Source organism: Mesoplodon mirus (genome assembly GCF_964341445.2).
Source record: "Mesoplodon mirus genome assembly, chromosome: 16".
In the NCBI taxonomy this organism is placed as follows: Eukaryota; Metazoa; Chordata; class Mammalia; order Artiodactyla; family Ziphiidae; genus Mesoplodon; species Mesoplodon mirus.
In genome coordinates this window covers 36,811,164-36,827,089 of record NC_138992.1, presented here as the reverse complement: position 1 = coordinate 36,827,089, position 15,926 = coordinate 36,811,164, and the positions used below count along the sequence as shown (strand labels likewise).

The following is a 15,926-nucleotide window of genomic DNA, read 5'->3' as shown; positions in this document are numbered from 1 at the left end:
ATATATAACTTTTTTGTTACACTTAGGATTTTTTTTGCCTGTCTCCTGCAAAAGGTTATCAGTTCCTTTTACTCTGAGATATGCCTTATTCTTTGAAGATCTCCCATGTGTAGTTAGTGCTCAGCACATAAATAAAAGTGTTGATGGGATCTCCTGCATTTGCTGACCCTTGTGATGTTGAAGACCCTCTTTCCCATTATTGAGGCTACTGAAACCTCAGCCTCACAACTGTGCCATGACCTACTGCTATGGCCTCAGGTGTGTGTGGGGTAAGTTGAATCTGAGCTGTTCCTCTTAATGAGTCATGAGTAGAGGCAAGGGAAGATCCAAATTTGCAATAATACGAAAACAAAAAACAAAAACCCACAACATTATTTGTATTTTAAATATTTGACAAAAACTATTAGTTGAATTTCTTATTTTTTTTAAAGCAAAAATACAGAAAGAAAAACCATTATAAAATAATTTCATCATCTAGGCAAGAACCACAGTTAATATGTTTGTGTGTTTATTTCCCTCTGGTTGAGATCAAACTGTAAGGCAAAATTTCTTTTCTCAGTTTCCTCAGTTACTATATTACCATTTGCCATGTCATTAAAAATTCTTCATAGATATAATTTTAATGAATCTGAATTATGATACATTAAATCAGTTAAGCTTGAATGGAACTATATCTGGTGCTCTGGCAATTGATTTAAAACAAAATAAAAAAATCCACGCCAGAACACTCATTCAAGATAAGCTGGAATCCACATATGTTTTTTCCATCTTTTTTTCAACCTAGCTCTCTCTCATTCAAGTTGAGCAATGTCCTTGCAAATTTTTCCTGAGCAGGTTATTTATAGGAATGCGGGCTTCACACAAAATAAACAGAGCATGGGAAATGTCCACCAAGCATGAGTTTATTGTGTGGCATGGCTTTAAAACATTAAAGCAATACTTTCTGAAGATAAATTAATGTATAGATATGTAGCCCGTTACATTAAGAATTGAGTTTGGGACAAGCATAAAAATGTATGATAAATTTCTATTTCAGATTTGGACCAAATAATTCATAGAAACTAATTTCACATATTAGAGCATTAGAAAAGGTATAAAAATCAAGACCTCACTCCCAACTCCCATTACTGACTTCCTGTGTAATTAGGTAAGGAATGTTTTCAAGCGGAGGGAGATAGATTAACAACAAAAAATAGGTGAAGTATCATTACACTAACACATACCAAACGCATTCCATTATAACAATACTTGAACTGACCATTTCACAGCAAAGGATTCCAGTAAGAAGGTAGACATTGCTTACATGGAATAAGGAAATTTTAGAGCTAATAGTAGACAGAGAGATAATCTACTCTAGGTTCTAAACTTTATAATTGGGAAACTGAGGTCCAAAGAAACTGATCCATTCATCTAACAAACATTTATATTACAGCACAGCTGGAACCAGCATGCATATTTCCTCATTCCAGTCCAGAACTCTTTCTAGTACCCGACACTCCATTTCTCCCGTGGAGTAAGAAAGGCATCATTTTCCTTCTCTTCTTGTTGCTAAGCCACCATCTCATAAATAATTTCACTTTCAGAAGGAAGAGGGAAGTATGTTATGTAGGAGATAATTTCACTGCTGAAAGCAAAAAGGACATGACTGGTAACAATAAACTTGAAATATACCATAAGCATCAAATTATATCAATTGCCATAAAATAGAGTTTTATGAAACATAAATACGCTACCTTTACTTTCTGAAAGAATTTATATGTCTGATGCATTTTTTTTAAGTTTTAAGAGAACGTGATTTTCTACAAAATTTTTAGATAAGAGAATAGGTATATCTATCAAAGAAAGTAATAAAAAAGAACATTCTATTAAGATACATCTACTTATAACTCATTTACCTTGCGAAACATGGTTAAAATGAGAGCTGTGCTGAGAAAAAGACAGCTTCTGAGCAACAGCTAATAACATTACTTCTAAGAACAGAAGTAAATTTTTTAAATGAGAAAAAATAAATAAACTGAAGTGCTCCCATATATATTTGCAATCAGAGATCTGTCAAACTCAACCCTGTCTAGTTGTTGCTACATCAGCAACCAATGCCTAATAAACATGTACAAGGGGGGAAAAACTATTACACTTTTATTCCTATAGTAAAATTTAATATTTAAAAATAGAGTATTTCAAGATCAATAGTTCAAAAGCATTAAAACAGAACACACTTGTAACTTATTAAACTATAGTTTACCACTGAGCACTAACTTCAGCACTCAGAGTTTTATGTACATTTTTTTTTTTTTTTTTTTTTTTTTTGCGGTACGCGGGCCTCTCACTGTTGTGGCCTCTCCCGTTGCGGAGCACAGGCTCCGGACGTGCAGGCTCAGCGGCCATGGCTCACGGGCCCAACCGCTCCGCGGCATGTGGGATCTTCCCGGACCAGGGCATGAACCCGTGTCCCCTGCATCGGCAGGCGGACTCTCAACCACTGCGCCACCAGGGAAGCCCTTGTGTACATTTTTGACTGCAGGCATATTTGGGCAGAGGTTCATGAATCCTTTTCCATCCTGGCCTTCACAGGACATGGGTCTACACAGAAAGTGCTCCCAGACACTAGTCTATACAGCACGATCCTGGACACTGGAGTTAAATTCGTTCCACAGTGAACACAGTGACTTCAGAGGCATTGTGACCACAATGATCATAATGCATTAAAAAAAAAAAGGTAAAAGGTAGCATATGAAAGATAACATACCAAAATTCAAACAGTGGTTATGGGGAAAAATATATAGTAGGGGGACTTCCCTGGTGGTCCAGTGGTAAAGAACCCGCCTTCCAATGCAGGGGACACAGGTTCGATCCCTGGTTGGGTAACTAAGATCCCACATGCCATGGGGCAACTAAGCCCACGCTCCACAACTACTGAGCCCGCGCGCCTCAACTAGAGAGCCGGTGTGCCGCAAACTACAAAGCCCACGCACCCTGGTGCCCGTGCGCCACAACTAGATAGAAGCCTGTGCACCACAACAAAGAGCCCGAGCCGCGATGAAAGATCCCACATGCCTCAATGAAGACCCCGCATGCCGCAACTAGACCTGATGCAGCCCGCTCCCACCAAAAGAAAGTAAATAAATAAATATAAAAAAAGAAAGAAATGATCAATTAAAAAAATATAGTAGGAATACTACTGTAAGAGGAAAGGACAAAAAAGTTTCTTCTAGTATTTTCTTTGGTTCAAAAGAGTGCTTCCATGAGGCAGTGTATTAAGGTAGTCACTTGGCCTTCATCATAATACTTTATGGTCAGGAGAATCTCAACAACAATTATAATGGACTGACTCCTACTGGTGAGTCATCTATACTCTTTTCAGCCATTAAATGTCACTTGGTTTAACAACCAGAATGGAGACGATTTCCTGTCAAGGTTGATACAAGGAAACTTACACTTGGGCATTCTGATTCGGATTTCTAGATGAAAACAGATAGAGGCCTAGCAAGATCCCCGTGGCTTCAGCTGAACGAGGTTCAGGCATGGGGGAGGTGCCAGTCCCAAGGGTAGACATGTGCCCTGATGTTGAGCTCCCTAATGCTTCCTGATCTACGTAGGAATAAACCTTAGTTTGTTCTTCATTCACCTCCACTCTGACATCACAAGAGCTGGCTGTAATTATGGAAGAGTTACTTACCTTAATGTGGTCAAGAGTTGGCATATGAGAATTCAGATAGGATGTACAAACTTGATTTAGATTATCTTCTGTAATAGCTACTAATGGGGATTAGTAAACCAGAAGTTAAGCATCAACTTTCTATATGTTAGCAATTAAACTCAAGGGTAGACTTTTACATGTGAGTTTAGATTTTTGTGTCTGTAGAATAACAGGTAAATTGGCATTCCTTTTTTCAATTTTCAACATTAAGATATATGTGCACATTTTACTTAAATTCCCTTTCTCCCCAAATAATAATTTTTTTTATTAAAGGTTTAAGAGCACAGAAGAGACTTCAGTAACTATTTAAATGTGTTATGGTATGGCTATTTTTAAATGATTTTGTTCACATTTATTTACTTCCCTCCATTTTTTACCCTTTTATGACCACTTCTAAAAAGACAAATTTAATCCAAAGTTTAAAAAATCAATTACACTTTACTTAAAGGTGATTATGGATATGATATTCTTATCTGATAAAGCTGGAAAGAAAAAAACCTTTGGTCCACAGGTCACAAACTCAAATGCCTCCAGGGGCCAGTTAGGTAATCCTCTAAAGAAGAAAGAATAATGAGGGTGGTGGGCTGTAGCGATGAGGGGCTGTGGAGCCGTGGTGACCTGGCGTGCACAAGATCATTGAAAGGCGGCAGCCAGAATTCAGCCCTAGCCAACTGCAAGTCCAGTGTTACCAAATCTGATACTTTAAGACAAAAATCCAGTTTTTGTGTATCACTATCCAATTTTTAAACATGGGAAATTAATTTGTATTTTTAAAATACATTCTTTGAGCCAAACAAAACACAACAGTGGCCAGATCTGGTCTACAGGCCACCAGTTTGTAAACTCTGATCTAGTCCGCAAATGAAAATTTCATCAATTTTCCTGCCTGAATATTCAATTTATTGTTTAACCTCTATGATCTGAAGAGAAAGTAGGGTATATGTTTATAATATAGGAAAGTAGAAGACAAAGTAGTAAAGAAAGCACTCTTTTATAAAAAAAAGAACCCATGACATGAAAAGAACATATTTATATAATAATACTACAAACAGATACTCACATGTAAATATCTGGCTTGTGGTTTCTGACCACTTATAATGGCAACTTTATTGTACTGCTGAAAAGCAAACCACAAAAGCACTTTCATGTCAGTCACAATCAAGCTTCAAGCACATGGACACGCTGAGTGTGCTCACGGGCTCAATCAACTCTAGCCGTTTTGAGGTACTGACTTCTCCAAAATGACCGTTCCCCATTAGTTGTAGAATTGGAGGGGAAAAGTATGTCAATTACAGTGAATTCCACGGAATTAGGATTTGAAAATCTGAGGATGTGACACTTTGAAAAATGTTTCTTCATAGAGAGAAAAGTTGTCCTACCATCCATATTGGCAGGAATGAAAGTGTCCAGTAATTCATGTTAATTAAAAAATAGCTAGAGGGTGTGGAGAAAAAGGAAGCCTCCTACCTTCCTACACTGTTGATGGGAATGTAAATTGGTACAGCCACTACGGAGAACAGTATGGAGGTTCCTTAAAAACTAAAAATAGAGTTGCCATGTGATCCAGCAATCCCACTCCTGGGCATACTTCCAGACGAAACTATAATTCAAAGAGATACGTGTACACCCATGTTCATAGCAGCACTATTCACAATAGACAAGATGTGGAAGCAACCTAAATGTCCATCAACAGATGAATGGATAAAGAAGATGTGGTATATATATACAATGGAATATTACTCAGCCATAGAAAGAATGAAATAATGCCATTTGCAGCAACATGGATGGACCTAGAGATTATCAAATTAAGTGAAGTAAATCAGAAACAGAAAGACAAATATTGTATGTTATCACTTATTTGTGGAATCTAAAAAAAATGATACAAATGAAATTATTTATAAAACAGAAATAGATTCACAGACATAGAAAACAAACAAAGGAATAGCAGGGGGCAGGGGGTAGAAGAGATAAATTAGGAGTTTGGGATTAACATGTACACACTACTATATATAAAACAGGTAAACAACAAGGACCTACTGTATAGCACAGGGAACTATACTCAATATCTTGTAATAACCTATAATGGAAAAGAGTCTGAAAAAAATACGTATATATTATAGATATTTAACTAAATCTCTTTGCTGTACACTTGAAATTAACACAACATTGTAAATTAACTATACCTCAATTTTAAAAAAGGGAAAAAATTGCTATTGTCATTTATTGAAGGTAATGAAATTGTAGGTAAAGTGCATAATTTCAAATGAGGAAATTTACCTGGATTAAGAACAATAATCTTTTTTAAAAAATAAATTTATTTATTTATTTACTTTCGGCTGCGTTGGGTCTTCCTTGTTTTCTCTAGTTGCAGCAAGCGGGACCTACTCTTCGTTGTGGTGTGCGGGCTTCTCATTGCAGTGGCTTCTCCTTGTTGTGGAGCACGGGCTCTAGGTGTACGGGCTTCAGTAGTTGTGGCTCGTGGGCTCTAGATCGCAGGCTCCGTAGTTGTGGAGCATGGGCTTAGTTGCTCTGCAGCATGTGGGATCTTCCCGGACCAGGGCTCGAACCTGTATCCCCTGCACTGGCAGGCGGATTCTTAACCACTGTGCCACCAGGGAAGCCCAATCTTTTCTTTTCTACATTTTTCTTGACGTACATTAGTGATTAAATTGAAAGGAGTCCAAAAAAGTAAAAATACTGTCACTGACAGGATTAACTCTGTATTATAAATGTAATAGTGCATTACATCATCATTAGCAATTTCTTTAGAAATACTCTGTGGCGTTCTCCAAAAATAAGGATGGGTGGAAAAGATGTTTCAAATAAAGTTTTTTAGGTTTTAGGAATGCTTTCAGCTGAGGGTGCATGAGCAGACACAAAATGAGAACTTCAGAGATTTATTTCACACATCTTATTTAGGCTGGTTTTGAGACAAATGTGCTAAGGCAGACAACCCAGCAAGCCACTGAGAAAAGGGATATTTTCTGCATATTTCCAACATTAAAATAAACGTCCATGTAAAGTGCCACTATCACAGGCAGCCCGTGAGGTTTAGAGCTCCAGTGACTTCATCCAGGCTGGCATCAAGCACAGGGGGCTAAAGGACTGAGAGAATCCACAGCATCGAGGTTTGTGGAACACTACAGGTCACTTGCTCATTGGCCTGTTTATGTTTTCTTTCATTTGTTTCTAATAAAAATCTTGGAGACCAAAGTTTCTGCTTGAGATGACTTCTCTGGAATTCCAAAAGGCCTCACCAGGGCTTTCTGGCTGTGCTATGACCATCATTTAATGGAATACAGACACATTTCAGCTTACAGCTTTATAATGGCACACAGAAATACACGAAACAATGTATATTCCACATCATGAATTTCAATTTGAGCACAAGCCAGCATGTTAGGGAAAATGAGAGATGGAAAAGACTTACCAGTCATCTGCCTCATTCTCACAGTGCAGTCAGCTTTCCAGCCTTAATTCAAATTAGCCCAGTCACAGGGTGACTACTTCTCTTAGGAAAGTATTCCAGGGCCAAGGAGACCTTCACTGCTATTAATTTTATCATTCCATATAAAATTCCAAGTGATTGATCTCATATAATTCATCTCAAATTTAACCTACTTATTACTCACTTCTATTCATCTGAGCAGTAATTAGGTAAAATAACAAGGTTGTATGTTTCATACAGTACCTGGCAAGGTGGATGCTCATTCAATATTAGTTTCTTATCTTTAACTATTTCTAAACTGTTGCCTGAATTTAACTTGGAAAAAGGTGATATATTCTCTGAACTCTTTTCTAATTACTTTAAATCAATATACTCAGAGGTATAGAACTGAAAAATGTCCATCACATTTTTTTTGTTTTGTTTATAAATTTATTTATTTATTTTTGACTGTGTTGGATCTTTGTTGCTGCACGGGCTTTCTCTAGTTGCGGTGAGCAGGGGCTGCTCTTCGTTGCGGTGCATGGGCTTCTCATTGCCGTGGCTTCTCTTGTTGTGGAGCATGGGCTCTAGGCACGTGGGCTTCAGTAGTTGTGGCACATGGGCTCAGTAGTTGTGGCTCATGGGCTTAGCTGCTCTGCGGCATGTGGGATCTTCCCGGACCAGGGCTTGAACCCATGTGCCCTGCATTGGCAGGCAGATCTTAACCACTGCGCCACCAGGGAAGTCCTCTATTATGTTTTATTTCTCCCACCCTCCCTGCCCCTGCAATAATCTCCCTAAATATCCCATTCCTTTGCCACCCCTAGCCAAGTCAGTTTTATGCTGACAAAGGTCTACCACGAACCTCTTTTAATTTTTTGTGGCTTCAACTCTTTGGATTGTTGATAACTTTATTATTTTTAATCATCTCAATGTTGACGCATAGCACAGATCACAGTGATGGGGATGAACAGAAAAATGAAAACATTAAATGTAAAGTCATGCTTTGTAGATACACAAATAATATAACTCAACCCCCCCAAAGGACAAGTTTATAAACCTTTAAATATTTACAGGAGTGAGTATTCACAAGTTCTTTTCAATGAAATGTTTAGCCATTGTGCTTCATTGGGAATTGAAATATTTTAAACAACACCCTAGAACAGAACAGAACCCTTCTCGTCCAGCATCCTAGAACAGAGCATCTTAGAATGCCGAATCCTCATTTTATCAAAATTCAAACTCAAACCAATTCTGTGAGGCTGTATTGTGTGATTTCCTGCACCATGCTCTCCTGGAAAGAGCAGACAGCAGGCACACACAGTCACCAGTCTCCTGGGTCTCAGCTGAATGGCCAGAATGCATTAAATATGTCATTGTGAACATGATGAGAGTTGCCAAAGGGGAAGTATAGGACCAAGACTGCTACATGCAGTTGAGCAGGTTGTGCACTGCACAAATACACTGCACCTGAGGGGGTATCACCCACATGTCAGATCTTGGTGACTTGTATAGTTCTCAGGACAATTTTCTGACAGATGGCACCAGAGTGTCCTGCTCTAATGAAATTATTGTATTACGATAACTTGCAGACAGACAGACAGAAATAGAGTATCATGAGAAAGGATGCCTTTTTCTAATTCACAAAAAGGCACCAAATAGCTGAGCAGAGGGCCCGTGTAGGGTGCTTAGGGAGCGGAGAATAAGCCTGTTTAATTTAGTGTAGAAGCCCAGAAAGGCCTCCTGGGGAAGTGGGACAGGAAAGATTAGCAGTAGTTTAAAATTTTATTACAAACTCCTCAGAATACCCAACTTATTTCTTTTTATTGGATTTCTGGTATAATAACTAGTTTCTCAGAAAACACTTTCTCAAATTGCAGTTAGACCTGAAAGCCTCTCTGAAGTTAATTAGCAAGTGAACAAAAGTGCTTTGAAGCCAGAGCAAGAAGACAGAAAGTTGCACGCATGTCTCAGACTGCTATGTTTTTCCTTGGACAAATTTCTGTGTCTGTTTTTTAAATGTATTCGGTATTGGTAGGTTATTTGGAAGTTTTGGTATTTTCCAACACGTTTTGGTGGGGAATATGTGGAGAAGTCAAAGGGTAAATGCTGCTTAATGGCTGAACAAATGAGCTGTGAAGAGCCTACATTTCTGCTCCCTGAGAATTAATTACTGCATGGATAAGAACAATAAAAAGCATTTCTTGAAGTGGTTCATCCATTTTAGATAATTTAACCACCAGCTACCTTCAGGGGCATGGAAGTAAACTCCGTTATAAAGAATAAAGTACTGGACTTCCCTGGTGGCGCAGTGGTTAAGAATCCGCCTGCCAATGCAGGGCACACGGGTTCGAGCCCTGGCCCAGGAAGATCCTACATGCTGCAGAGCAACTAAGCCCGTGCGCCACAACTACTGAGCCTGCGCTCTAGAGCCCATGAGCCACAACTACTGAAGGCCGCGCGCCTAGAACCCGAGCTCCCCAAGAAGAGAAGCCATTGCAATGAGAAGCCCGTGCACCGCAACAAAGGGTAGCCCCCGTTCGCCGCAACTAGAGAAAGCCTTCGCGCAGCAACGAAGACCCAATGCAGCCAAAAATAAATAAATTCAAAAAAAGAATAAAGTACTTTGTTTCTTTTTAATAATGATTATAAATCACAGTGACAATGGCTAGTTGTCACTGCACTATGTATCCAACACTGCACTATGTATCCTACACCGTTCTTAAGTGTTTGTGTTTACTCAATTCTTCCCCATGACAACTTCTGAGGTAAGAACTATTTTTTTCCCCACTTTACAGATTAGGGAGCTGAGGCATATACCCATTTAAATAACTTGCCCAAGGTCGCAGAGCTTTCCAGGGGCAGAACTGAGATCTGAAGGCTGGCAGTGTGGTCTTAGAGCTTGCACTCTTCACCATTCTACTGCCCTGTAGAAGAGTATCCAGCCGAGGCTTTAGACGAAATTGAAAAACCATCCCTTAAGCTTTCTTAATTAATGGAAAAACAAACACAAGTCAACATCTAGAATTAATCATACTGCCAGCATATAACCAGCATTTTAGTCAGAATAAGCTTTTGTCCTATTATTCACTGAGGAAGCCCTTCAGTGAGAAAAAGAGCGTAAAAGTATAAGGTGATACAAGGATACAAGGGCTCTGATCCTCTTTCTCCAAAAGCTGGACCCAGGCTTGGGAATTCAGATCCGCCTATACACCAGGATCACTCCCCATTATCCACTCCCAACTGCAGGCACCAGCCAGTTATCTACCCTGTTTGAGTCTCTAGGATGCTGTGACTGCTTGTGAGCATTGCTTGAAGAACTCTAAAGGGTTTTCTGCAAAACTGTTGTCCCTTGAGATACTTCTTATAAAGGCACCTTGTGGACAATAGGTTTGGGAAAGCTGGCTTACTGCATCTGCCTCTGAAAGGCTGACAGCATGCCTGGGCCCATCCCAGGGCCTCAAGAAGTCCTCCACTAACAAAACCTGTGTCACATTTTAAATCCAATATTGCGGAAACCTGTTTGCTTACAGAATTCTTTGTTTCTTAGAACACCTATGAGACCATCAGTAAAACTAGTGCTTGAGAAATGCTGTCTCCTGGTAAGCGTGTCAGTGTAGAGCAGCAGGCCACACAGACAGAGGGAAAGAAAGAATAGAAAGGGAGATGGTTCAAGGCAGGAACGTGGGTAGAGTGCGAACTGAAATATCCATGGTGCTTACTGTAGTGTTAGTCCTAAAAAAAAAAAAAAAAAGACAAAAAAAAAAATCTGTTCCACTGAAGTGTACAAAGGGAGGAGGAATTTTGATTATGTAAGACAAAACAGTGGGACTGACAATATTAGCAGCCTGGATGTAGTGAGATGGTGACTCACACAATTTATCCTTACTTCTGGAGAGGAGAAAAGGAACACAATGTGTTGATATGAATCAGGCTGCCCAAGGAGAATGAGGAAAATGGAAGAAAGTTCCTTAACTCAGACTTAAGAGCTAAAACTTTTAAAAAACTGTTCTGGACTTCAGTTTTCTTCCTTTCTTATTTTTTTTCCTTTTCAAAATTTGAAAGCCAGGAAAGAATATGCAATCTCTCATGCAACATTGCAACAGACATCTTTAAAAAAAAAAATTCAAAGAAAGGTTTGATTTCTTTCTTGAAGCTCCCAAGGAATAATAGGGAAAATAAAATTTCTAGCTCAGTAAAGTGTAGACACGCTTCTCCCTCATCTGTAGACATAGCCATAAGATAATGTATTTATTAAAAAATACTGTCCCTTTTGCTTCAAGTTGTCTAGAGTTTCTAGAATCTTTATAAAGAATTATAAAAGTGGTAGGGGGTTGTTCTGGGGAATATTCTCAATCACCAGCATCCCTCACCCACCCACAGCATTGCACAGTGACCTAAATTCAGTGCAAGAGTGCTGTGAGAATATTATGTATGAGCATATATTACTGTTTGCAAAGATCGTAAAGCAGGAAACAATTTGTGTTTGAGGCTATAAGTTTACTTCTTGGAATCATTTTAAATGGGCAGAGAGGGAGGTTGCTAAAAATGTTCTAAAGTTGAAACATTAATCCAGGCTAGGAGCAGACAAAGAAAAATGATCTGTAGCATTGAGAAAAGCCCATCTCCAAGTTTGAAGGTGGGTGGACTGCTCCCTCCCCCCAGGGAGTTTGGGGAGGACAGGTCACTGTCCAAGGGGAAGGTGGTTAAACTTAAAACTTCCCGTTATTAATGAGAGTTTCGAGCAAGTCATGCCAAAATGAGCAGCTTCACAGGCGTCTTCACTGAAGGTCTGTGAGGAGTATCAAGGCTGGCCCTTCATCTCTGGCAATTTCCGAATTCTCACTTCAGGTCCCAAGAGGTCTGGCTAATATTTCATTTCTGTGAGATCGCTGATCTTTATAATAAATCTAGCACATCCCCCTTTCTTTGTGTTAGTTGGAATGGCTCTTTTCTTCTCATTCCCAGAAAAAAAGTTTTCCCAGGACTGGGGGACTAGAGATAAATGGAGAATTTCAGTACAATGTGGCTCACACACTCAGCCCTCCCGCCCCAGGCATCTGTTTGATCTGCACGGACACTTTTGTCTTTGGATATTGCATGGAAACTGAGCATGAAGCAGAATAAGAAAAGAAACGAAAGATCAGCTCTAAACAGATACTCACTGTGAAAAATAATACAACATTTTCAGAACAATTGGGGCCTGTAGAGGTCCCAAGGTGACAATGTAACAATACCTTTTATCTATTATTTCTCAAATTTTGAGAAGAAAAAAATATCCAGAATGTCCATGTACGCAGTATGTGCGGTAGTAAATAGAAGATAAGATATCCTCAAATTGCTGATTTTATCTGAATGTTAAAAATGTCAAATGAAAAAAAAAAAGAAAAAAAAGTCAAATGATTACATAAATTGTGTGCCTATTCAGAGTAGGGTGATTTTAACTGAACAATAAGATATTTTAAATTATTAAGAAGGGGAAACTACTTTCAAAATGAAATAAAATTCTCTTTGAGCATACATTATTTCAGTTTAAACTATGCTTTTTTTTTTTAAAGACTATCATATAATTTTTAGGAGAAATATTACAACTGGGATATGTGGGTGCACATTATGCTTGATCTAGTTGCTACCAGACAATAGCCATCAACTTGTTTCTATTTCAATGAAGATTCCAAATTCACAGAAACTTAGAAACATGCTGTTTCCATAGCAGCAGATAAAGGGTGAAACTCAAAAGATTTTATTGATTTTAACATGGCTTAGAGAATTTGTTCTCTTTTTTAGCAGTAATTTTTGCTTTTTTTTTTTTTAGTCTTTACCAACATCTCATATTTTCTTTTCTAAATGTATTTAGTAAGTCATAAATTTTGAAAGTAGGATAATTGTGACATTACTGTAAAATTACACATTCTTTCTTTTTTTAAATTTATTTATTTGCTTTTTTCTTTTTTTTAAGTTTTGGCTTTGTTGGGTCTTTGTTGCTGTGTGCAAGCTTTCTCCAGTTGTGGCAAGCAGAGGCTACTCTTCTTTGTGGTGCGCGGGCTTCTCTTGTTGCGGAGCACAGGCTCCAGGCGCACAGGCTTCAGTAGTTGTGGCACACGGGCTCAAGTTGTTGTGGCTGGCAGGCTCTAGAGCGCAGGCTTAGTAGTTGTGGCGCACAGGCTTAGTTGCTCCATGGCATGTGGGATCTTCCCGGACCAGGGATCGAACCCGTGTCCCCTGCATTGGCAGGCGGATCCTTAACCACTGCACCACCAGGGAAGCCCTAAAATTACACATTCTTATAGTAACGTAGAATAACCAATATCGAATTCTCTTTTTTTTAACATCTTTATTGGAGTATAATTGCTTTACATTGTTGTGTTTGTTTCTGCTTTATCACAAAGTGAATCAGTTATACATATACATATATCCTCATATTTCTTCCCTCTTGCGTCTCCCTCCCTCCCACCCTCCCTATCCCACCCCTCTAGGTGGTCACAAAGCACCGAGCTGATTTCCCTGTGCTATGCGGCTGCTTCCCACTAACTACCTATTTTACATTTGGTAGTTTATATATGCCCATGCCACTCTCTCACTTCGTCCCAGCTTACCCTTCCCCCTCTCCGTGTCCTTAAGTCTATTCTCTATGTCTGCGTCTTTATTCCTGTCCTACCCCCAGGTTTCTCAGAACCTTTTTTTTTTTTAGATTCCATATATATGTGCTAGCATACGGTATTTGCTTTTCTCTTTCTGACTTACTTCACTCTGTATGACAGATTCTAGGTCCATCCACCTCACTACAAATAACTCAATTTTGTTTCTTTTTATAGGTGAGTAATATTCCATTGCATCTATGTGCCACATCTTCTTTATCTATTCATCTGTCGATGGACACTTAGGTTGCTTCCATGTCCTGGCTATTGTAAATAGTGCTACAATGAACATTGTGGTACGTGACTCTTCTTGAGTTATGGTTTTCTCAGGGTATATGCCCAGTAGTGGGATCTCTGGATCATATGGTAGTTCTATTTTTAGTTTTTTAAGGAATCTCCATAGTGTTCTCCAGAGTGGCTGTATCAATTTCCATTCCCACCAACAGTGCAAGAAGGTTCCCTTTTCGCCACACCCTTTCCAGCATTTATTGTTTGTAGATTTTTTTGATGATGGCCATTCTGACCGGTGTGAGGTGATACCTCATTGTAGTTTTGATTTGCATTTCTCTAATAATTAGTGATGTTGAGCATCCTTTCATGTGTTTGTTGGCAATCTGTATATCTTCTTTGGAGAAATGTCTATTTAGGTCTTCTGCCCATTTTTGGATTGGGTTGTTTGTTTTTTTGATATTGAGCTGCATGAGCTGTTTGTATATTTTGGAGATTTTTCCTTTGTCAGTTGCTTCATTTGCAAATATTTTCTCCCATTATGAGGATTGTCTTTTTGTCTTGTTTATGGTTCCTTTGTTGTGCAAAAGCTTTAAAGTTTCACTAGGTCCCATTTGTTTGTTTTTATTTCTAATTCTTAATGTAAAAGAGATGCTAAACTATGGATCAGGTATCAAGGACTCTAACTACGTGTAATGTCAGTTTAGCATATGAATAAAATATAACATTTTATTACAAATGCTTTAAGATAATTCATTATTGATTAAAAAGCATGGTATAACATTTTCTGCTACTGTTAATTTCATTTATTAAGACTCAGACACTGGGAATCAGGCTTTTAAACATAGATGTTACAGCTACAAAATGCAAGGTTCTTTGTGGTTAGTGTGGCACCATGACAATGAATAACTGAAATTGGTAGTATAATTGTTCCAAGTTAACATGCTAAGAAAACAGGAAACGACTTTTTTCTTTTGTGCGTGTGTTGTTTAAGTTGTATTTTTTTTTTGCCAACTACTTTTATCTCTTAAAATTTCTATTTGTCAAAACACAGAAAAATGGCTCACCTGTAACAGACATACAGCCTAATGGAGCAATGAGAGTAATGGGGGCAAATCCATAGGCTGCAAAGTTTCCTGTCTCTCCCACAGCCATCAGTACGCCGCCACCCCACCACAGCACGCTCTTGAAGTACGGCCTTGGGTGTTCTTGGTGCGCCAACTGAAGATGCGAATATTTCTGGAAGTACATCACGATGTAAATAAGAAAATATTTCCACCCAACGAAAACTTGCCTTGAAATTTTTGGTCCTATAAAATTGCTCCATGGCTTTTAAATTTATTTGCAGATTATTATAGAGCAATTATTATGGTTTTCTGTTTGTTCCAAACATATTAACAGAAGTGAATCATACTGCTATAGCATTTTATAGTTTAAAGGGCCTTCTCACATATTGCTTAATTCTCATAACAACTCTGTGAAGTAAATATCATTGTTACTATCTAAAGACGGAGTGTGTGTTAAGGAGTTAAGTGACTTTTTAGTCCACCACACCAAAATACTTCTTTTAGATTGTCAGAAAAATTCAAATGCTGAAATAAAGATAATAAGTTACTAAAGAAACACCTTTGGAAAAGGGATTCAAATCTATGAGTCAAAGTTGCTACCACAATAAACATAACAGGGCAGAAAGCTCTGGTAGCAGAGGGATGGGGGAACTCATTTATATCTGGTTTGAGTATTTCTTTGTATTGGAAATGTATGAATTCCTGAAAAACTGGCCATTAAATAAAGCTCTATTTTCCTATTGATTTTATGATAACTGAACTTACTTCCTTAAGAAGTATGTACAATTCTAGATTACTTTAAAATCTTTTCTTTAAAATTTTTAAAAAATTTCAGAAGTTATTTAGAAAATAATAAAAGTACTATAAGA

At 38.3% G+C, this 15,926-nt stretch overlaps 1 protein-coding gene across 2 annotated transcripts in view; it reads right to left on the bottom strand.

Moving 5' to 3' along the window:
* The window catches only part of NIPAL2 (NIPA like domain containing 2), a 71,880-nt gene that overhangs the window by 35,111 nt on the left and 20,843 nt on the right, over positions 1-15,926 (bottom strand). For both annotated transcript variants that reach the window (XM_082601433.1, XM_082601432.1), the window contains exon 3: positions 15,058-15,229. In XM_082601433.1, coding sequence (XP_082457559.1) covers positions 15,058-15,229 — 172 coding nt within the window. The remainder of the gene's footprint in view (positions 1-15,057; positions 15,230-15,926) is intronic.